General features: G+C 36.2%; 1 protein-coding gene across 8 annotated transcripts in view; it reads left to right on the top strand.

The window, feature by feature from the left end:
- Positions 1-23,301, top strand: part of FY (Transducin/WD40 repeat-like superfamily protein) — a 165,170-nt gene that overhangs the window by 111,673 nt on the left and 30,196 nt on the right. For all 8 annotated transcript variants that reach the window (XM_089824592.1, XM_089824598.1, XM_089824594.1 and 5 more), the window contains 2 exons: positions 1,415-1,500; positions 1,818-2,740. In XM_089824592.1, coding sequence (XP_089680718.1) covers positions 1,415-1,500; positions 1,818-2,740 — 1,009 coding nt within the window. The remainder of the gene's footprint in view (positions 1-1,414; positions 1,501-1,817; positions 2,741-23,301) is intronic.

The following is a 23,301-nucleotide window of genomic DNA, read 5'->3' as shown; positions in this document are numbered from 1 at the left end:
ATTATCAATGAATGCTTCAGAAGAAGGAATGGGAGGTATTGATCCTAATAATAGCTCTTAGCCATGTTACCAATTACTCAGAAAGAGAGAATTAGTTCACATCTGCAGTGTAGCGGAAGATAAAATAGCAGAGAAAACTACGAACCGTAGTACGAATCCTTACAGAGAAGAAAGTGTTTATGTTGAAGTTATTATATCCAATACATCTGGTTCGACCAGAAGACACTACAGTGATTAGCAGAGAGGATCAGCAATATCATTAACTCTAGCAATAATCAATAATTGCCTCTTTTCAGCGAAGACATATTCGTGTTGTGCACGGACTATTGGAGGAGTGCTTGGAGTTGATTATGAGTAGGGTTTAAGGGAAGATATGGTTATCGTACATCTTGAAAACTTAAGAATAAAGTTGGAGCCTGAGTTTTTATTGTTTACCTATGGTAGAGATCACATTGACACTGAATGGAAGTTGGGACAGTAAGGAGAAGTGTCAGAATTTTGAGATATTTAATCTATTAGTTTATAGGGACGGCATGGAATGGATGGAATTATCCACAAAATTCCTTAATTCACCCCCAACAACAGCTGAGGTCAGAGAAAGTGAGAACTTGTGCACTTTTAAACTTTGAATTCATATTATGTCTGTTGATACTATGGTGAAAGAAAGTTTACATCATTTGTTTCTTTAATATAATGAATATTGGGAATATTCGATAAATTCACAACAAATGCATTGATAAGTGTTTAAATAAATACCTCAAACAGAAAAGTTATTGAGATATCCTATGAATTACTGCATCAGGTATTCGATGATAAATTTATGCATACAATTTATATGAATGAAGCATCTGACAGCAAGAGGAAGGGGAAAATTTGGATAAAAATCTGTTAGGAACATTACACTCGACTTGGTGGTGACCTTTGTCATTTTCCTATGTAGCAGGACATGTTATTGTTTAAATCATCCACATAGATTATTGATAGGATTGCTTAAGTCATCATTGTTGCGTTGTTAACAATTTGAATTACTATTGGCAATTAATGTTTTGTTCCGTATGCTGTGGTATATGAGTTTCTTTGTGACTATTATTTATGTAATGATATTGTTTGTTAATTAATTATTCAAGTAAGTTTTTAACCATTAACAATATATATGTACAATTGATATGTTCTTTTGATTTAATTATTAATTTTAACAATAATATGGATTATCAATATTCAATTAATATATTTCACTAGAAGCACCCTGTGATGTAAATGAAGAGTTTTTTCTTTCGTTTTCTAGTGTTTCATTGCTTTATCTTTTAGCATTAGGCATGGCTCCTGTATATATATAATTTATGCAAGATTTTTGTGGAAGTGAACATATATGCATGTTATTTGGATATCTAAGATTTTTCTATTCAATTGGCAGTGGAAGTAATGATCACACAACCAAGTTTTGGTGTAGAAACCGTCCAGGGGATTCAGGTCGAGACAAACACACTGGCTATGTTCAAGGTTTGAATTCTGTAGTTTGTTTTCTTGATTACATGTTGTGCCTTGATGAACTTTGGTACCTCCTCATCTGTTCAAAGTTGGCAATGTCAAACCCTGTGTTACCAATTAGTAATTACCCTTGTATTGTATCAACCACAACTAAAGTCCATTCCACTGTATCTGTGCTGTGTAACAAGTTTATTGTTTGCATTTGTAGTGACAAATGAATGGTTCTATGTTTAATGAAGTTTGATGGCCGTGTGGAGATTATTAAAATTTGTTGGTTTAGCTTATTATGTTCTCATAATTGTAGATTGGATAATTTATGTTATGTGCAGGATCTAGTGAGCAAAGTAATGTTGTCCCAGGCCGTTCATTTCAGACAGAAGGTCCAACTACTCCAGGACCATTTGCAGCAGGGGGGGCCATGCGTGTTGAAGGAACTATTCCAGGTGTTGGTGCTGCAATGCCTTTCATGCTTCCAACCCTTGATATGACTCCTCAGACTGAACCACCACAACAGATGGTGCTGGGTTCAGCACCTCAAGGAGTGCAACCAGGAGGGCCTCATCCTCCTTTTGCTCCACATCCATCAATTGCTACATCAAGTCAACAAATGTATCAGCAGATGCAACATATTTCAACACAACAGCAACAGCAGCATCAAATGATTCCTCAGCTACAACAGTCTTCAACTTTACCACAGCAACCCCCAAATATACAACAACAGCTGCAACAAGCACAGCAACTACAAGGTCCTCCCATGCATATAGGATTGCATGCACATCCTCCACCACCACCACCTAGACCACCATTACCACAACCTTCACAATTAGGAATGCCTTCCTCAATGCCTCTTTCAATACCTTCTTCAATGCCATCCACTTTGCCTTCTGCACCTATGCTTCATTCTAGTCAGTATTCTTCGATGGTACCTTTATCAGGGCAATTAGCCCAAGGTTCATCAAATCAAATGAGACCTCAAATAACTCAATCGCATGCACTTAGTTTGAATTCCATGCATTCAGGACAGGTTTCTGGTTCAAGCCTTCCAACCAGCATAGGAAGCTTTGGGAATGGCATTACACATTTATTGGAAAGTCAAAGCAGTGTTTCTGGAGCACCACCTTTTCCAGCTAATACAGTAGGAATGCAGCTTCAACCGCATGTAACAATTGCACCGACTTCTGGAGTTTACAACAGGCCACAAGGTGGTCCATTACAAACTTCATCAATAACTCCAGGACTTCATTCCTACCAGGTATGCATTCTTCTTTTGAAAGGAAATTTAAGTGATAACTGTTTTTCCCTTTTTTGTCAGTTCCGTATAATCTGTCTATTAGGACTCTCATACTATTAAAGTTGATGCAAGGAGGTCCAGTTCTGTCAGTTCTTCCCTTTACCCAAATCTGCTTGTTAGAAACTTGGGGAAGAATTTGTTCCAAGGAGGTATAATCTGTCTATTAGAAGTTGATGCAAGGAGGCCCTGATACCCAAATCCTTCCCCAAGTTTCCTGCGATGTCCAAAATGGCATTTTGGAAACACAAATTTTGATGGAAAGGAAATGTTAAAATCCCGTCCCTGCATACCTATTTTTGTATCTGGGACAGGAGCGGGGGTTCTAGGGCAGGGGATGCATTTCATAAACAGAAGATGCTCCAACTCCTAAAAATCAGATAGCAGACAGTTAATTGCAATTCAGTTTTTTTTAAACATAGCCAAACAACAAGGACTAGTTGCAGATCTTAAGAAATTTGACATGTCTAATGCATTTGGTAGATATGAGTATAAATTCCTCCTTTATACCTCAGCAAAGTGTCATTTCCAGAAACGATTGATTGGAGGTTGACTTGGTCTTAAAATATTCAGATTAATAGTGATTAATGAAGAGAAGAGTATCCATTAATATAATCATGTAAGTGTTAATGCCTAAGGTTGTTATTATTTTATAATATATATAGACACATCTGAATGCATCTGCCTCCTCCCTCAAAAAAATTCACACATCCACGCACTGGATTCTTGCATCCGCATCCAGATCGGTAACTTAGCTCTTAACCAAACCCTTTTCTTATCATAGGATAGAATGCAACAAAAAGTCCCGCCAATAGTAGAGGGAGGAATTAGCTATACAAGATACTGCAAATATACCATCTTGTGCTCCACTTGTTGCTTTCCCTAAAACACAATGAATCAGAATGTCATTTTGACAATTATCTCAAGTACAGAAAAACAAATGACTCTTAATATCTTGGGATAAAATGGACGACAGATCCCATTGCATTATCTTGGATTTCCAATGTATTGCAAAACAAAAAATAGACAACGGGAAACAGTTTCCAATAAAATACAAATAAGAAAGTAAATAATGTACGTCAAAGAGGAAATTGTTTTTCTGGTCGGATCCATCTTATTAGAGCAGCTCTACATGTGTTTCACTTTTTTCTATCCATCTAGTAGTTGTCATAAAAAGAAAGTTGTAAGCAAAAACAAATTTTTACTATGCAACAAAAAATTCTGAAATGTACACCGAAACACGTGGACTCGCATCCCCTCCCAAACCTCAAAGTAGCCCTCCCTGAGACATCCCGGCACCGGGTACTTGGAGTACCCAAGTACCCCCACCTCTGCCATTCCATAACCACGCTGTCACTGGGATGGGTAGTTGAATTTCTATTTGAATTTTGATTTTTGATTTTTACTATTGGGTATGTTACCATGTTGAATGCTCAATGGTTCTAGTTCGTGTTTCAATTTTGCTGTGCTCAAGTATTTTAATTTGGTATGTTATATTATATACTGAAACATCATTTCATAATTAGCATTTGAAGTTCAATATATATAGTATACAACACCCCTCCCTGTCCTATCCTCCACCTGCCGCTGTCCCCCGGCCATCCTGAAATTGAGGCCCATTGTCCCCCATCCCGGAAACTCGTCCTTGCATTCCACCGTCCTAACGTACCCCAGTACTGGTGTTACACTGAATATATACCCGTGATATTATGTTTTTGAAAATTTAACTATGTAATTGACAACAAGAACATAAGTTTTATTGCTAGCTTTTGTTACAAACTGAAGTAATTTAAATACATGTAATTTTCTATTTTACACCACTTGAGGATAAATGCATAACCAAGCATTTCAATTTATATCGTAGAATTGAATTAACTTTAAATCATAAACATGTGAGCACCTCAAATAGCCAATGGTGAGTCTAGAGAGTCAAATTAGCAAACTGAAAGCAATCAGACTTGACTAGAAAGAATGCAGACTTAGACCAGGTCTGAAAAGGTATTATCTACTATGCTGCTACAGCTGAGATAGCATTCCCTTGTCCTAGCAAGACTTCAAACTCCCTCCAAGACACCGCCACCTCCCTAGAAGCGCTACAACCTCCTTAAGATCACTCCCCAAGTCTTCAACAGCACCCATCAGCAAACATACATTCTAAAAGTGAAACAGTGAGGTGGCTGGGTTAAAAAATGGCTCAGTAGCAACACACAGCAGCAACTTTATAGTCACCAAAACTCCAACTTAAACCCTCCAAACTGATTTTTACCAAATGCTTTCAGATTGTTAAATATTGGTGTCAATTTTGGATGAATTTCCAGCCCCTAGGATCTTCAGAAAGCTCTGACCCGGCTGCACAAAGCCTCCTCTAACTTGGATGGCCTACCAGATAGGGTGATTTCTCTAAGAAATTATTGTTTGATGAAAACCCAAGAAGGAAGCATCCCAAAGGTTCACCTTGGGTGAGGATCACTTGGAAAATTGGTCCATTTGCAGGGCTTCTCTCCATTTAGAAGTCACCCAAAAGCATGCTCGACCCAACTTGGAGAGGTCCGCACAGGTAAGGAACCTAAAAATCTGCTAAAAAAGCACACCAAGACAGCCAGAAATCTAAGCACTCTTAAATAGATATACCAAAAATTTACTTTAAAAAAACCTTAAAGATCTTCATATCCATGCAAACCCAAAACCAATATTTTTATTAAAACCTTTGTGTTTCGTGTATGCAAACACAAGGCCAGTTAGCGTGGATCTGTCACCACTGAAACCATCAAGAGCGAATAAGGCTTTTGTTGTCAACAAATCTTGGAAGAACTTTACAGGTCATTCTGATTCGATCTTTTTGTGTGGAAGCTCTCAATGAAGGCATGAGAGCCAAAACTCCAATTTTATAAAGTTTGGAGCTCTTGGGCATCCAACTTTAAGGATCAAAACATGACACTTTTATAGTTAAACATTAAAGTGAATAATTAAATCACCTCATTACTTTAGTGCAAATACTAAAATAATAACCATCACCTTGCAAAAACTTGCCAAGACTCCACAAATGGAAAGTTGACCATGTTGGAAGTTGGAACATTATTGATGCCAACACAAGCACTTACTATAAATAATACTATTTCACAAGGGGTCAAGAGAAAAAACCTAGGAAAACCTAGAAATGTCGGTGCCAAATAAGCACTCATTATAAATAACAACATTCTCCAAGGAACAAGGAGACGAATTTTCGAAAAATCTAAAAGATATAGAAAAACATAGAATGCTACATAGAGCATTGTCACCAACAAACACATGGTTGTCAGGAACCAAGAAACTATAATCTTGCCATTCAAGAACATATGAACACTTCCCACACACCTAGGAACTTAAGGAAAACTGTGGAACTAGCCAATGCTTGCAAAACAAAATAGTACAAAAATAGGACCATTACAATTTTATTGGTAGGGATATCAACAAGATCTTCAAATACCCCCTTATGGTTTGAGAAGGCACGTTTAAAGGAAAACAAAAATGAGGATTGATTATAAATGGTATAAAACAAAAATCCGTGCTCCTTGTGGAGCCCTATTTTTCAAGAAAAGCATATATATGACGCACATATCCTTCAATGATAATTGTAGATTTGCACCTTCAACAAAAGGCACATCTATAAGTATGATCAACATAATCTAAGGAACAATGTGGCAAGTTGGCTTTCCCTGCTCTTCAGACCGTTTAGAATACCATTCAACAATAAGGACATGTTATTGTTTCATAGCACACCATTGGAAAATCAAGCAAGAAAGTTGCAGCTGCACTTTTCTAACCCATTAATTCGTGATGTGTTGTTAAACCATTTTACTTTGGTCCCGTGGGCTAAGCAGGACTTTGCAGAGATCAAAGAGGGATTTGGCCTAGGTAGTTCCAGTTTTAGGCAAGTTGGAGTTGATTCAATAGGGTTTCTAGATACTTACTATTTGTAGTAAGTTAGTAGGGTTCAATTTTTTTTTTAAATTTCAATATTGGACTAAAGCATCTTGCCGAGACCTTTTGAATGAGCTACCACTCATGGTTTTTGGAGTCTGATTGACTATTTAGTTAATGCCTGAAGATAAATAGTTATTAATGAAGACTATTAAATAAGGTACATGTTAATATCAGTCACTTTATTATTAGAAGGAACTTTTATTCACTTAAGTAGGAAATGGTATTTTAAAAGGAAAACCGTGTACATGGCATGGGAAATATCAAAGAAAAAACAATTATGATAATATAGGGGCCAAAAAACAGCTGTGAAAAAATAGGACAAAAAGTAAAAAATGCAAAATCATAGGACAGGGCAAAAAAGTAATTTTCTTTATCCCACATTGTCAAGGTGAGTGATTGAGCTCTTAGGAAGTGTTATAAAATAGAGTGAAGAGCTCTCTTTGGGTATGCTTGGATGAAGAAACTGAGTCATTTGTTGGAGAGGATCTTTGGAGTACTTGAGGACATTCATTCTCAGGGATTACACCTTCTTCACTGTGGAGACTATACAACCAGGAAGGTTTGGATTGAACTTAAGGTAAAATCTAAATTTGTGATGCAATTTTGATAGTCATTGTGTAGTGCCAAGAGGGTTTGATTTAGAGGAGTAGAGAGCTGATTCAATATTAGATTGTTAGGAGGGTTCTTGGATGCTTGCAAGGAACCTTACCAGTTCAGACTAAGCTGCACCAGTCAGTGGTAGCACTTAGCAGACATACCGGCAGTTGAATATCTGAAAATAGAGGATGTACAGGATATTACAGGACAACAGTTCCAGTCTGTAACTTATAGCGGCATTCAAAAGAGATTGGGGTTTTTCACTGACGTTTTGGGGACTGGATTCACCAGCTAATGAGGCTGCACGTGTTGGGGAGTAAGTGAAGGGATCTTCTTGCTGAAGTAGCATTATTCTTCAATCTCAGATGTGTTGATACAAATGAGCCAGGTCTGCTGATTCATGTTTGTATTCAGATAGTAATCACTTGGGTATGCAAACATCTTACTCTGTATTTATTCCTCAAAGAATGAAATTTCCATATATGTGTTGGTGACAGGTGTAGTGTTGCTGGTAATGAAAATTAAGGCTCCATTGATATTATTCTATTTGATATATATAGTCAAATTTCTTTATCTAAAACTTTTCAAACAACCACAAAATATTGTATGCAAATTACACAAATTCAGGGGAAAAACTAAAGAAGAAGGTTGCAAGCCAACTGTTTGACAAAATTTCCGTGAGCTAAAAGTAATTAATCAAACCCATAATAGGGCAGCCTATTACTGTAACTTGCACATCTTTTATCATCATCCGGTACTCTAAAAAAACTAATGCCACAACTGGAACAAATTCTAGTTAGCCAAAAGAGTATAACTTCATCAAGTGCAATATAAAATAATAATAATATGGAAGGCCACAAATAGAGGGTAATGCATGCAGCATTCCAGTATCTAGAGATAAACATGTTTTCCCAAGATGTAGATAGAAAATGAATTACATTACAGGCTAAACAGATTCTCCAAAAAGAGTCCTAATGTTTTTGTGACTCATCCATCTTTCATTAGAATCATGACAATATAGCAATTATAAGAATGATGATGATTGGTCCTAACATGGGCCCAAAGAGTAAACTATTAATGATTTGTACTGTCGGTTGGATTAGTCAAATTGATGAATTCAGCCTTGACGCATTCACTATCTACCCAGCATATGTATCCTACTCAAAATATACAAACACACGCGCATGCACACACACACAAACACACACGCGCACACACACACACACAAATGCATATTGTACGTAAATAAGGATTAATCACTTGTATTGATATTATGTATCAACTTATTTCTGAGTAAGATTATCACTGATTATCGATTATGTGTAATCGAGAAAATCTGCACATTCATATCATGTTCGTTGTCTTCAATATATTTCTATGTATTAGTCGTCATACAAACTTATCCTATGTGTTAGTGAAATAGGATTTGTAACTTGTAATAGCACTTGTAGAATTTTATGTGTTTTCCAAGTTACTATATGAATGAATATATATGTGAAATAAAGAGGCATGTCTCTTGAAGAGACATGTCTCTTTAACATATTAACTTACATTAGTTATAGTTAAGTAATATGCCCTCAATAATATTATTATGATTATAAAATAAGATACACACACACACACACACACACACACACATATATATCACTCTAAATGTAAGTTAATTATTCCATATATCATATATTATATATCTCATATATAATATAATTTATCCGACATAATTATAACATTAACACTCCCTCTTAATGAAGAAGGATAAAACACATAGATATTACACCATAGGTAATATTTCAAGAATAATACATGTAAGAAATCTTTGATCAGAAGATTTCTAGAATATGATATCATGTAAGTATTGGCCTGTCAAAACATCAACATATGATATTCACCAATTACTATTTGATATCATATTTGGTAACATGAGCATTGGCCTATCAGAATATCAATCAAATGATATTCACCAAATACTCTGAGTAATGGCCTATCAGAACATCAACTAAATGATATCCACCAAGTACTCAATGTGGTAATGACCTATCAGAATATCAAGGCAAGATATACACCAAGTATCGAAAATATATCTATACAAGCAACTTGTAGATAATCAAATTAATGATATCAACCGCCTAGTTGATGTATAAGATAAAGCCTTTACATGAAACAATTTCGCAAAAACGAATCATGCTACAAGTTATTGTAAGGACGTCACTTTACAACAACTTCTCCTAATACGAGTGATAATCATTTAGAAGTCGTCACTTCTACATGATGTACACAGGGGATAGGCTCATACATGTATGACATCAAAAGTTTGTATGAAGTCTCCATGAAAACTGTCATGTGGTGTTGTCACAACATTCACCATAAAACATATCAGAGAATAAGGTTTCTCCCTGTTAGTTTGATATCAACTTTTTGACCTCTTAGCACAAGGTTCTCTCCGATGAAGTATCAGACTTCTCTGAATCTGTTATCATCCTTCTAATCTCTTGGTAGCAAGTCATGTCATGCTTCCTTAGTTCAATGGTTATCTTGATAGCATAAGGCCTTCTAACCTACATACATGAGACTTCATCCCATGAATAAAGTGTACCTCCTCTTGTTTGTTGGTGGGACACACTCATACCTGTAGCATTGTACATACTCTACCTCTTTGATGGCCTTCGTGTATCATTCATTCACTCTTAGTTCGTGTAATGATTCAAGTAGACTGTAACTTCTTTCCTACCATCTTCTATATTCATTATAGTCTTTGCAAGTCACTATCTTCCTAGTTATTACTGTCAATGTCCCTGCCAAATCGATGTCTTTCACTTCCACATCTGTGTCTCTTCCTGACAAGTCCATCATTTTCCTCTGACCAAGGTACTAAGTATATTATATTTCACCAGTTTAATCACCTTATAATGATCAAACCAATTAATTTTGAATGGTCATTCAATGTGTTCTCACTAAAATGGAGTGATGATCGTCCTTCCCTCTTCATGTCTTGTCACTAGGGGAGGATGTGTATTTTCATTCATTTATTCTTTTTGTGTCATTTCTTACTTCATTCTTGTTCACTTTCACAAGAGGACGTGCAATGTGGGCCCCAAATCTTCTTTGACTTTTCTAAGATAATGCATTGGATTGACTAGTAGTGCTAGAACTATTTTTGCAAGTGAAGTTATGACAATGAAGGACTGGCCATTCGAGAGAACCTCCATAACGCAATCTAATGACTTCATATCAATCCCAATGACTCCAAAAGATATAAGTAGAGTCCATTCGCAAAACCAAAATCTACCACATTTCCTTGATCGATATCGTGAGGAGAGAATTTTGAAAGCGGGAAGGACAGTGAATAGTAACCAAGTGTCCCAAAAGAGTTTGTGGAAAGTCTGTGTACATGGCAACCCAAACACTAGTCATGAGTTTCCCCCTTATGTCATCTTCCATTGATTTGTGTGATCCTCGAAAGTAATAGTAATGCTCCAAATGCAATTATAAATCTGTATCTTGAATAAATTTCACGCTCCTCTCTTATCACAACAATAGAAGAAATACAATTTCATACTCAACAATAACAATTTTCCGTCAATATCTTCCAAACAAGGTGCAAAGTTCCTGATTAAGAGAGTTGTGAATGATCACTCAAGATTTTTGATGATTCAACAGATATGGTAATATGATGCTGACTAGATAGGAAATGATCACGTCGAGGATGAATTGCTTCAAAATGCTTTGATGGAATTTCTGCCAGAAATAATTCTTTATTAGGTTTTTCAGAAGAATAGCAACTTCCCTCAACAAATCCGTCCACTAATAACACCCATGTCATACGGATCCTATTCACACATTGCTATTACAAAAGTATCAATCGTGTCCCTTCCTAATATATTGTGGATAGTTACCATGATTGTTCCTGACTTTACAGATTAATTTGTAACAGCTGATGTTTTCTAGAACTAGGCTTCTCTATCTAGGCTATTTTTATCTGCCTTCGAAATATGAGGTTGAAACAATGTTACTCAAGCTATACAAGTGTTTCAATGGCTGCACCCCAAATAATCTTAAGGCAATCTCTCTCTGTTGAAATCTTCATATATTAGAATATAGAATTTATATGTACCCATGACAAATGGTGTAATTTGTTGCTCCCTCAATGGAGTCCCATGATATTATCATTGAACAATGAACCCAATAATAACACCTAGTATGATTGCAGCCCGACTGACCATAAACTTATCATTTTCATGAGACTTTGCTGGAGATACAGATCGATGTTAGACAGTGTTGCCTGTGGATATACATTGGCAATGATAAAAAATAATTACTGTCGCTTCATCATGACCATCAGCTTGATATATTGAGTCACATCTTTGCTATCTTTCTTTCATTTGATATTGACATTAATACATTAGAAGAACTTTCGTATTGCTCTGCACAATTTGTCCATCCTAGAGACATTCGTTGCTGCTCTGATACCATGTTAGTGAAATAGGATTTGTAACTTGTAATAGCACTTGTAGAATTTTATGTGTTTTCCAAGTTACTATATGAATGAATATATATGTGAAATAAAGAGGCATGTCTCTTGAAGAGACATGTCTCTTTAACATATTAACTTACATTAGTTATAGTTAAGTAATATACCCTCAATAATATTATTATAATTATATAATAAGATATATATATATATATATATATATATATATAATATAATTTATCCGACATAATTATAACATTAACACTATGCATCTCATTGACTGCAATTACCAACAGCTGTACGTATGTTATGAAACAGCATCATAAGTTTACTATGCACCGCATTAACTGCAATCACTAACAAATGAGTGCATGTTATGAAATGGCACCTATGAGTTGGGTGGGACATGCCTCATGTACAGGCATGTCTCAATGTGAACTATATTCAAGTAGGGACACATCTCTACATGAGACACGTCTCTTCTCCAATATATCAATATTAGTGTAACACTAGTACTAGGGTATGCCTTGGACGAGTTTCCAAGATGCGGGGAAAATGGGCCTCATTTTCTATGTTCACATAGGGACACGTCTCTACATGAGACATGTCTTTTCTCCAATATATAAATATTAGTGTAACACTAGTACTAGAGTATGCCCCGGACGAGTTTTTGGGATGCGGGGAAAATGGGCCTCAATTTCGGGATGGCAAGGGGATGACGACAAGGGGAGGACAAGGCACGAACGGGTGTTGTATATTATACATATAGAACTTGAAATAATATTTATCAAATGATGTTTCAGAAGGACGTACCAAATTAAAATACTTGAACATAGCAAATTTGCAACATGAACTAGAACCTATGTTCCCCCGAGTTTCTGGGACGGGGACGAGTTTTCGAGACAACAAATTTTTTTGGTAATTTTGGGGATGGCAGGGGGGGGGGGGCGGGGGCAGCTATATATATATAGGGAAATTTTGAAATATACATTGAAATTTGCAAATATACATGTCATTCATATGAAACAAAGCACAAAGTATGTCATTAAAACATTATAGAACCATAACATACAACATTTGAATCCCATTTAGGAAATAATAACCAATTTCAATACTCAATTGTCAACATGCATATCAATATGTGAACAAAAATATTTAAATATAAGTCTAGTAGTGAACAATATCATAAAAATCTAAAAATCTAAATATGCCCAAAGCCAAAGGCCGAAAGGCTAGAGGGCTGCCATAAGATAAGATAAGATAATAGTATTAATGTCCGACGAAAGACCATCAAAGGTCTATGGGACTGGAAGGTTACAATTAGGAAGCAGAACAATAGCAGGAACACCAAACGGTGTTCGTAAAAAGAAAACAACAAAAGAACATAAGAAGAAGAGAGACAGAACGAGACACACAGAGAGACATGCCAAGACAAAGACAAAAACTAGGAGTCCTTTCTTGGTGAGAAGAAATAATTCACAGAAGGATATGACCGTAAGTGCAAAGAAGCTCTGGTATGTCACTGTGAGCTCGTAGAGGAGTGTCGCTGATGTAAGAAACCAGTATGGTGTCTAACAGACCTGGAATGATCACAAGAACTGGAAGAACTAGACTGTCTTTTTGCACCATACAAAGGAGATAAGGGTGTGAAAAAAGTAGTAATGAGCTAAGTCGAAGAATGCTGGTAAGGAAGAAGCGCCTATAGAGTGCTATCATGGAGCAGAGTGGCCTCTGAAGATAGAGAGCTAAACATCGCTGGTCATAGTAACTGAAGAAGTCAGAAAGAGAAAAGAAATCACGAAACAGGGAGTGAAATCTCCCTCTGATCTCGTAGTAGATAGGGCAACAAAATAAAAAGTGAGTCTTCGTCTCGACCTCAGCTAAAGTACATAGCTTACAAATCTGCTTACCACTATCAATATGATGGTTTGTTTGAGCACGAAGACAATGAGAACCCACTCTGAAGGACCCCAGGGAAAAACGTAGAGCATGAGACCACCGATGAGATAGGTAACTAGGATGGACAATAATCCCATTAGGGATCTCCAAAAAGTGCTCCGCATAGAAAGACATCCTTGGTCGCAATCCCCTCGGCAGATTAATCCAAGTAGTGATAATGTACTGTTTGTAAATGTCAAGTATGACCTACTTATTTAACTCCTGTCGGGATGGAAGAAGATGAGCAGGGGCATTCAACGAGAACTGATAGGGAGGGAGATGATCAATGTCTATCCCAATCGAACTCAGCAAGGAGGATGCCTGTGCATACCAACAACGAGCACGAGAATGTGTATCAGAACTCACAATATCGATAGAAGAACAATAAGCCAAGTAAGAGTATCTATCACGATCACTAACTGAATCCGCAAAACAACACAAATAGTGGAGGAACCAAATCAGATGAAAAATGGCAGCAAGGCTGAAAGGATGAGCCCCAAACTTAGCAAGAATGATACTATGAGGAGTGAATCTGTGGCATCTAATGATGCACCACAAAAGAAGAGTCTGAACCCGCTCAATCGAAGCCCAGTTTGAACTAAGAAGAGACAGACCCCAAACCACAAAGCCATAAAGAACTGTCGGTCGAACAAGAGAGTCCAAAAGAGAGTCCTAAAAGTGGTGTCTGAAACACTGTTTCTCAAGCATAGCAAGAGAACCCAGACCCTTGCTGACTCTCGACTAAATTGCTGGTCTCAAACTAAAGTGAGGACCAGAAAACTTCTCCCCCAGATACATATATGAAGAAGTGATCTCAATCTCCTAACCTTGAAAAAAGAAGTGTAGGTGAGAAGTTTTTAGGCAATTAAAGATCATAACCCGAGTCTTACCCAGGTTAACTGCAAGCTGTCATTGATCACAAAAGGAAGCCAAACCATCAAGAAGCCTCTGTAAACTCTCTAGAGAAGAGGCAAGAAGAATCAATGTATCATAATCATGTTCAAGTTAAACATAGAAAAATGAAGCAGACTACCACTCTTATTATGCCTCTGCCGCCATGGCATCAAAATTAGAGTCCTCACTATCATCCTCCACAAGAAGCATAGTCTTGTCTAATGGAACCCCAACCAATCTTGGTCCTCATCTATGTGGACCACATCCTCAAGCTCAACATGCCACCGCAAAGTTGGTATCTGCCTATACTCTGGCGTTTGACGATCCACAAGTCAAAGAGCATGATGCACTGTCACTAACTTCTCTGTTCTTTTAGAGGTAAGTTTGTTCCTCTTGATAGAGTGGATACATGAATATGTGGACCAATTCCTCTCTGTAGCTAAGGAACTAGCAACCTATGCAAGGAGACAAGTGGCAAGTGTTTTTAACTTAGGTGTATCTCTCCCATGCCAGGTCCACCATCCAATAGGATCTCTCTGTGCTAAAACAACTCTATCCAACCTTACCTTTGGCTTACCCAAGTTTGGGCCATGAAGGTTGGTGAAGTCAAGGAACTATGCATGAAGAGTAGAGGCCTCTTGAGCTGAATAGATCTTATCAATGGCTCTTGTGAAGCCATCCAATACCTCGGGATCATCACATGGGAGGCCCTTTCTACCCAACTGTGCATACCATTTGGGATTTAGAGCAAAGGCTGCCATATGAAGTGGGGTATTCATCATGTTCCACCTCTGGATTACAATAGGCCCAATGTGCTCCTCATAAAACCCCAATATAGGATCCTTTGCTACAACAATTCTCTTCATCTTCCCCAACATGCTGTCAATAGCCTCATATATCTATCCCAAACTAGGAGCATCAGTATCAACATATTTAATGACATCTACAATGGGTGCTACGACAACAAATATATCTACAAGATGCAAAAAAAAATTAAAATCAGAAATAGAAATTTAAGAATTTTAGGACTATTAGTATGAAAATCAGCAAGCAAAAGACTAACATTAAATTTAAAAATCAGCAACTTACCTCATTGTGGACCACCAACTCTCATTAAAGATCCTTTGCTTCACTGCTTTTCCTTCAGAGGACTTAGAATTAGACCATCACCCCCACTTTGGATTCACCACCATCAATCGAAGGGCCTCATACACCTCACTCATCCTCTCCATCAAGATGAAATATGTGCAATACCTATAGCGACAATTATAAATTAAAATATTAATGAAGTCAAACATTAATAAATAAAAACATCACATTTATGTTTGTAACACTTATAAATAAAAATAACTAAAAACAAACTAAAGTAAACTATAATTAAATTGACATACCTTGTCTCGGTTGGTTCGAGGAACAACTTAGAGAAGGACCTGAATAGAGCAAGTGAAGTGTAGTGGTTGCAAATAAACATTTGCATTTCTCTAGCTTCTAGCACTGTCTGTTTCAGCCATTCAATCTTCCCTATGTCTTTCAATGCATCGTTCAAGGCATGAACATAAGGGGTCCAAAAGATGTGCATATAAGCGCCCTCTATCATCATACCGGTTGATTTGCATACAGGTGTAGAATCTATAATAACCTATACAACATTAGATGACCCAACCTCCTCTATGACATCTCTCAAAATGGTGAACTGAAATTTTGTATCCTTCTTCTTTCCTGAGCAATCTATGGCTTTCAAAAAATAAGAGCCAGCAGGGGATGTGACAATGATATTGATGAGTGGTTGATGTTTAACATCTGTCCACCCATCCATCACAATAGAGCAGCCTATCCTAACCCAAGTGTGTTTCATATCCTCAAATAACAAAACAACCTTTGAGTACTCTTCATCTAGGATGGTGGTTCGTACCTTATGCTCACCAGGGTGTACAAATGAGGGATTCATATTCAATATATCTTTTACCATTTGTTTAAAATAAGTGGAACGGGCTACATGATATGGGATACCATTAGCAACAAAGAATCTACCAATGGATGTCTCACACTTTTTCATTTGTTTGTGCATTAAACATACTTTCCACCGAGCCCTTCTCACATCTACTCATCTTTCTCTTACCTCTAAACCCGGTAGGGTTGCCACTAGTACCAATGGCAGATGATATATGCCTAGATGATTGTGATAGAATAGATGATGATGTCGCTGTCAAATTTTGCCCCTCCATTTCGGCCTCTAAGTGCAATTTTTGGCATTCTAATATTTGTTCATCAATCAAGTTAGGACAAACTTTGACTCCATTACATGCAACACCTAAAATGTGTGACTTCACCCTTGTATCGCTGCCCCTAAAATCATCGAGACAAACATGACAATCCCACACCCTAGTCTTACCTGAATTCTTTTTATCTTTTGGCCTAGGTGTGACATATTGGAGAAGAGGTTTTTTCTATTAAAAGGACTTTTTGCAAAATCCTTCATAATGGTGGAAGGACATTTAAACAAATCAGATATAGGATTAGCTCTTTTTCTAGTCTCACTACTAGCAACATCACCCCCAACCACATTTTCTTCTTCACCACCACCACTACTAGTACTCCCACTGTTGCTCATTGTGCTTTGTTTTGAGATTTAAAAATGCAATGGAAATATGAGCTGAAACAATGCAAAATAAATAAATAAATTAGACTTTTCAAGCTGCAAATCTATTTAAAAAATGAAAAATGGAAGCATAAAGAGTTCCATACTTAGTGCATAAGATGGAAGCTCAAACCCTTCGTCAAGCTCGTGGAAGCAAAAAAATCACCTTCTCTTCTTGCAAAATGAAAACCCCAGTGAGCTGCAACACACTCTAACTTCACTAGCAAAACCAAACAAATGACAAAACAACCAAAATGTGGTCTCTTTTAACCTTTTAGGGCATTTGGAGGGGTGGGGCCACCTGGGTGACTAAGTTGGGAGCTATAAAAAATGTTTTAGTGTTGACTCTTTAAATTTTATACATGCCAAAAATTGTCGTCCCCAGTACGATTGGGGGAAGTCTAGGCGTCCCCTTTCCATACCAGGGGCACCCAGCTGTCCCTAGTTTCAAAGACGTCCACTGCTGATTTGATGATTTTGGGGATGGCTGGGGGACGTCCAATACCCATCCCCCCATCTCGGAAACTTTGGTTTTTTTGTATAGTAACATATTACATACTCAATAGTAATATTCAAAAATCAAAATTCAAATAGAAATTTAGGTACCCAAGTACCCCGGTGCGGGGATATCTTGGGGATGGGTACTTCGAGGTTTGAGAGGGGGGTTGTGAGTCCCTGTGTTACACTAATAAATATTGAACAAACATGAATCTTGGAAAGTACAAAAAATAAATAAGTGCAAGTACAAGATACAACATCTGTATTACGAACCTCCTCAAGTAACAAAATGTTATCATACTTAGTCAAATCAGTTTGATCTTTCATCCTAGTTCTGCAATATTATATTTGTGGCAACCTTAGAGACATTGTAAATCAAGACAATAATAATTGAAATAAATTATTAAAATTCCTTAACATCTAAATCTGATAAAAATTTAGCATAGTTCAAAGTCAACCTAAGATAAGATAAATTTATTAATGTCCAACAAGAGACCACAAAGCGGTCTAAGGGACTGAAAGCATATATAGAGAGAGATCATCTAAAATTACCATTAGAATTTATCAAAATTTACAAAATGGTGAACAGTGTTAGATTTGAAGATCGACTTGAAGGGACATCAAACTTTGTATGTTGGAAATACAGAGTAATTTTTGACCTAAGAGATCATGAGTTAGAATCATTTGTGGAAAATGAGCTTTCCTTTCCTAGCGAAGACAATGAAAAGTATCAATGGATGAAAAACAATAACAAAGCCATGAAAGTTCACATAGATGTAGTAAAAGATCATATAGTTAAAGTTATATCAAAACTAGATACTACATATGACATGTTTACATTTTTAGAGAACATGTAGATAAATAATACAAGTAGAGCCCTTGCACTAAAAGAACTATGTCATGTCAAGATGAACAAAGGTGAAACCACCACATCATACTTCATGAGAATACCAAAGTTAAGGGACCAATTAATCCACTATTGTTCATATAAATAATAATTGACAACAAAGAATTAAAGATGCTGGCCTTCAACAAACTTCCTACATCATGGGAAGCCTCATACAAGGAATAAGCGCTCGATCTAAACTTCATAAGTTTGATCATTTGAAAACTGACTGCATTCAAGAAGAGTCTAGACTTATTGCTAGAGGGATTGGTTTGCACTCTCAAAATGAAGATATGCAAGTCCTAAACTCTCATGTACACAAGGAAAGAAAAATAATGTCAAGAGGAAGAAAGGAAAAGACACAAGTGGAAAGCGCTCATTCAAGAGAAACAAGGACCTAACTAAAGTACAATGCTTTAGATGTGACAAATTTGGTCATCTTGCAATGAAGTGCCTAGATAAGTCTAAACCTGAAGCTTCTATTGCCGAAGTTAATAGAGTTGGCTCAGGTAAGGACTCTTAAAGAGTTGTGTTGTATTCAACCCTTTCAAGTCAAGTAACCACTAGTCTAAATACTTGGGTCATAGATAGTGGAGCATCTTGTCACATAACGGGATTCAAAGAACACCTAGATAACATTACTGAAGATTCTGATGAAGAAGTCACCATTGGGGATGATTCTAATCATCCTGTGAATGGAATTGGAACTTGCACCATACAATTGAACTCAGGCATCTCTCTCCAACTAACAAGTGTATTATTCGTACCTAGTATTGAACGAAATCCTAGTTTCCATTTCAGCCCTTGAAGCCAAAGGATATCAAATCACCTTCATGGATGGTAAGGTTTTGGCTTGGCCTAGAAATTCAAACATTAGGAAAGATCACACTATAGGAGTTTGACATGGATGTTTATACAAATTTTACACTTCACCTTCTCAAGCATTAATTTGTGAATCTTCAAAATCAAGTAAAATATGGCATAGAAGATTAGGGCATCTTCGTTATCATGGTCTACCTTCAAGGGAAAAACTCGTAATAGGATTACCTAAATTTAAACAAGAGCTTGAAGGAACTTGCAAAAGGTGTGCCCTGGGACTAATGTATTAGAACTTGTTCATTTAGACTTATGTGGACCAATAACAATAACCTCCTTAGGAGGATTTTTGTATTACGATAATAGATAGTTTCTATCATCTTTGTTTAGTATCTAATGGTTATCTATTGTAATCTTCTGTAAATATTAGAATGTTTCTAATTTTTTTTTTTTGTTTCTAGAATAGAATGTTTTTGTTCTTTACGATTGTTTAGTCTCTTATATAAACTGATCTCTTGATCACTGTTAATAACAAGCAAGTATTTTTCAATTACTTCGTAATATGGTATCAGAGCCAATACTCTAAATTTTTTCAAAAATAATTATAATTTCTTGGTTGAAATTATCTGCCTTTTATTTTCAAAATTATTTAGATATATGTTTTCTTCCAACTCTCTCTATAATCAACCTAGGGTTTCCGTTCTGAGAGATTTGAATCCACCGACTTTTGGTTCGGTTCTGCAACCCATTTCTATCTAGATCTGTCTGTTTTCCTTGCACATTTCTTCCATTTTTTGTGGTTTGTTTGCAGCAGGGCCGTTTTTGTTCAAAGCCCTAATTTTTGGGATCGGGAAAAAATTATTATTGCATATACTTGATGGGTTTTTCGAGAGCTCAATTGGGTTGTCATATTTTTCTGGGTGCCTCGATTTTTGTGTCTCAATATTTGAGCCAGCCGATCTAGAAATCGACAACATATTCTTTTTGGGTTTTTCGAGCTCTCTTCTGGGTCACCCTTCAAATTTTTTGGATCTCTACTTTTTGAGAGTTGCATGTTTCTTGCATGTATTTGCATGTTGTTTACATGTGTTGCTTTACCATACAAAGTCTTGTGTTTTGCCTCCCTTAAAAATCCTGGTGGGATTTCATAATTTTTTTCCTAAAAATAAAATTCTAATGGGTTTTTATATTTTTTTCCCTAAAACAAAATTCTATATTTTCCCTTAAAAATTTCTAATTCTGTAATTTGCAAAGTTGTGCGGGGATTTTTGTGGGTTTGTAATTTTTTCCTCAAAAATTATCTGTTGGGTTTTCCCATTTTTCCTATAAAAAAAACCAAAGTTTTGTAATGTTGGGTTTTGATCGTAGTAACAAGACTCACTGCAAGTTGGGCGAGTTGTCCGAGTCAGTGAGTCAAGTTACCTCAACCAGGTCAAAATGACCCAAGACCCTAGCTCAACGGGTCAACGAAGCTGACTTTCCTGACTCAGTTGGATGACTTGGCTGACTCATCTGACTCAGCTGATTTTTTATTTTATTTTTGCCTTTGTAGTTATGTAATTGATGTATGTTATGTATGTGATCAAATTACCTTATATTTTATGATGTTATTGTCTCTTTAAACTTTTATTCAGTAATGGGTGCATGAAATTAATTTAAATCCAAAAAATCTCTAAATTTCAAGGGTTTTGTCCCTTTGTTGAGTCACAGGCAAATCTGAGCCGGGTCACGAGTCGAGTTACCCTTGCCAAGTTTGAGTCAGGTCCGAGTCTCATTACTTTGGTTTTGATTGATTTTTCACCACAAAATTCATATTGGGTTTTGATTGATTTTTCTCCTCAAAAATCATGTTAGGTTTTGATTGTTTTTTCACCTCAAAAATCATGTTGGGTTTTGATTGATTTTTCACCTCAAAAATCATGGCTTTTTACAGTTTGTTTTGGAGCATTATCCAAAGTACCATTCATAGTCTTCTCAGCAGACATCCTCTACTTTAGATTCAAAAGTTTTGGAGCATTATCCAATGTACCATCAGCAGTCTTCTCTGCAGACATCCTCTACTCCAAATTCATAAGGCTCCCAGAAGAAAAACATTCAATGCAGCTATTGCCACAAGTTTGGGCACATGAAGGTTGAATGTCGAAAGCGCTTAGCTGCCCTATCTAAGCAATCTAGTTTGTCGCCCACAGCGAATAGTGCAGAGCACCTTGAGCAAATAGAATCTGCCTTTTACACTTTTTGATAGCTTCGTGCTCTGGATAGATTAACTATTAAGGGAGGGTATTACGATAATAGATAGTTTCTATTATCTCTATTTAGTATCTAATGGTTATCTATTGTAATCTTCTATAAATATTAGAATGTTTCTAATATTTAGTTTTTTGTTTCTAGAATAGAATGTTTCTATTCTTTACGATTGTTTCTTAAGAAAACATCGTTTGGTCTCTTATATAAATTGATCTTATAATCATTGTTATTTGTAGACGACTATTCTTGGAAAACTTGGATATATTTTTTGAAATGTAAAGAGTCCTAATGAGGTTTAAAGAATTCAAAGCCTTAGTAGAAAATATGTCAGGTAAAATAATCAAAATTCTAAGATCAGATAATGGGGGGGAATACATCTCTAATAACTTCAAAATCTTTTGTAACAATGCCGGGATTAAGAGAGAGTTCATTATTCCTTATAATTCTTAACAAAACAGGTAGTAAAAGGAAAAACAAAACAATTGTAGAAGCAACCAAAGCCATGCTACATGATCAAAACCTTAACACTTCTCTCTGGGTTGAGTATTATGATAATAGATAGCTTCTATAATTAGTTAATAGTTATTTATTTGTAATCTATTGTAAATATTTAAATGTTTCTAATATTTAGTTAGGTTGTGGATAATTGTTTGTTTTCATTCAGCACATCGTCTCATTTTTTTGTATATATTAACCTCTTGGTCTCTATTAATAACAAGTATTTTACAAATTACTTCGTAATAAGGTATTAGAGCCAATACTTAAATTTTATTTCGAAAAATTTACAATTTTTTTCAAAATTATTTGCTCAAATTTTTCAAAATTATTTATGATTCTTTCTCTACAACCCATTTAGGGTTTCTATTTTATGAAATTCAAATATAGAAAATCATGGTTTTTTTTTGCAAATCCGCATACAAGAAAAATGCATTTTTTTGTGAAAAATCCGAATCCGCTTGTTTGCAGCATCTTGGGGTTGAAATATGGAATTCTCCTGGTTTTTAAGTGGAACCACGCCTAGTTTAAGGCCACCATTGCCATTTTTTGAGGTCATTTTTTCAGACATTTTTTGTTGGTTACACATTTGCTAAATCACAATTTTTAGGGTGAAGAATCTTCTTTTTTGCTGCCCACTCTTCATCTTTAGTGCTATCTCAGCAAGAATACCCCTATTCTTGGAAAAATCGGATGCCTTTTTGCTTGCAATCGACATTTTTTCTGAAACTATTTCCTCTATGGCTGCTGACTAGGATTTTGTGAGGAAACCCTAATTTTTGGGCTCGATTTTTTTTCCTAATTTTAGATTTTTGGAGGGTTTTTCAAAAGTCCAGCTAGGTTGTCATTAGCTTTTTTGGGCACATTGATTTTCGAGCTGACGGATCTAGAAATTGAGAACATATTCTTTCTTGGTTTTTTGAGCTCTCTTTTGGGTACCCCTTCAATTTTGTTGGGTATTTTATGTTTCTACCTCAAAGTATGCGCCTTCACAAAATTTCACGTTTTTATATTGGAAAACGTGCTATGGCATCTCTAACTAATATTTTGCTCGAGGGCAATTCAAAATTCAATGGTCAGAACAA

This window comes from Cupressus sempervirens, chromosome 4 (assembly GCF_028749045.1).
Source record: "Cupressus sempervirens isolate cs-2001-9-10 chromosome 4, ASM2874904v1, whole genome shotgun sequence".
NCBI classification, from domain to species: Eukaryota; Viridiplantae; Streptophyta; class Pinopsida; order Cupressales; family Cupressaceae; genus Cupressus; species Cupressus sempervirens.
The sequence above is the reverse complement of the archived record's forward strand: the minus strand, read 5'-3'. Positions and strand labels throughout refer to the sequence as shown.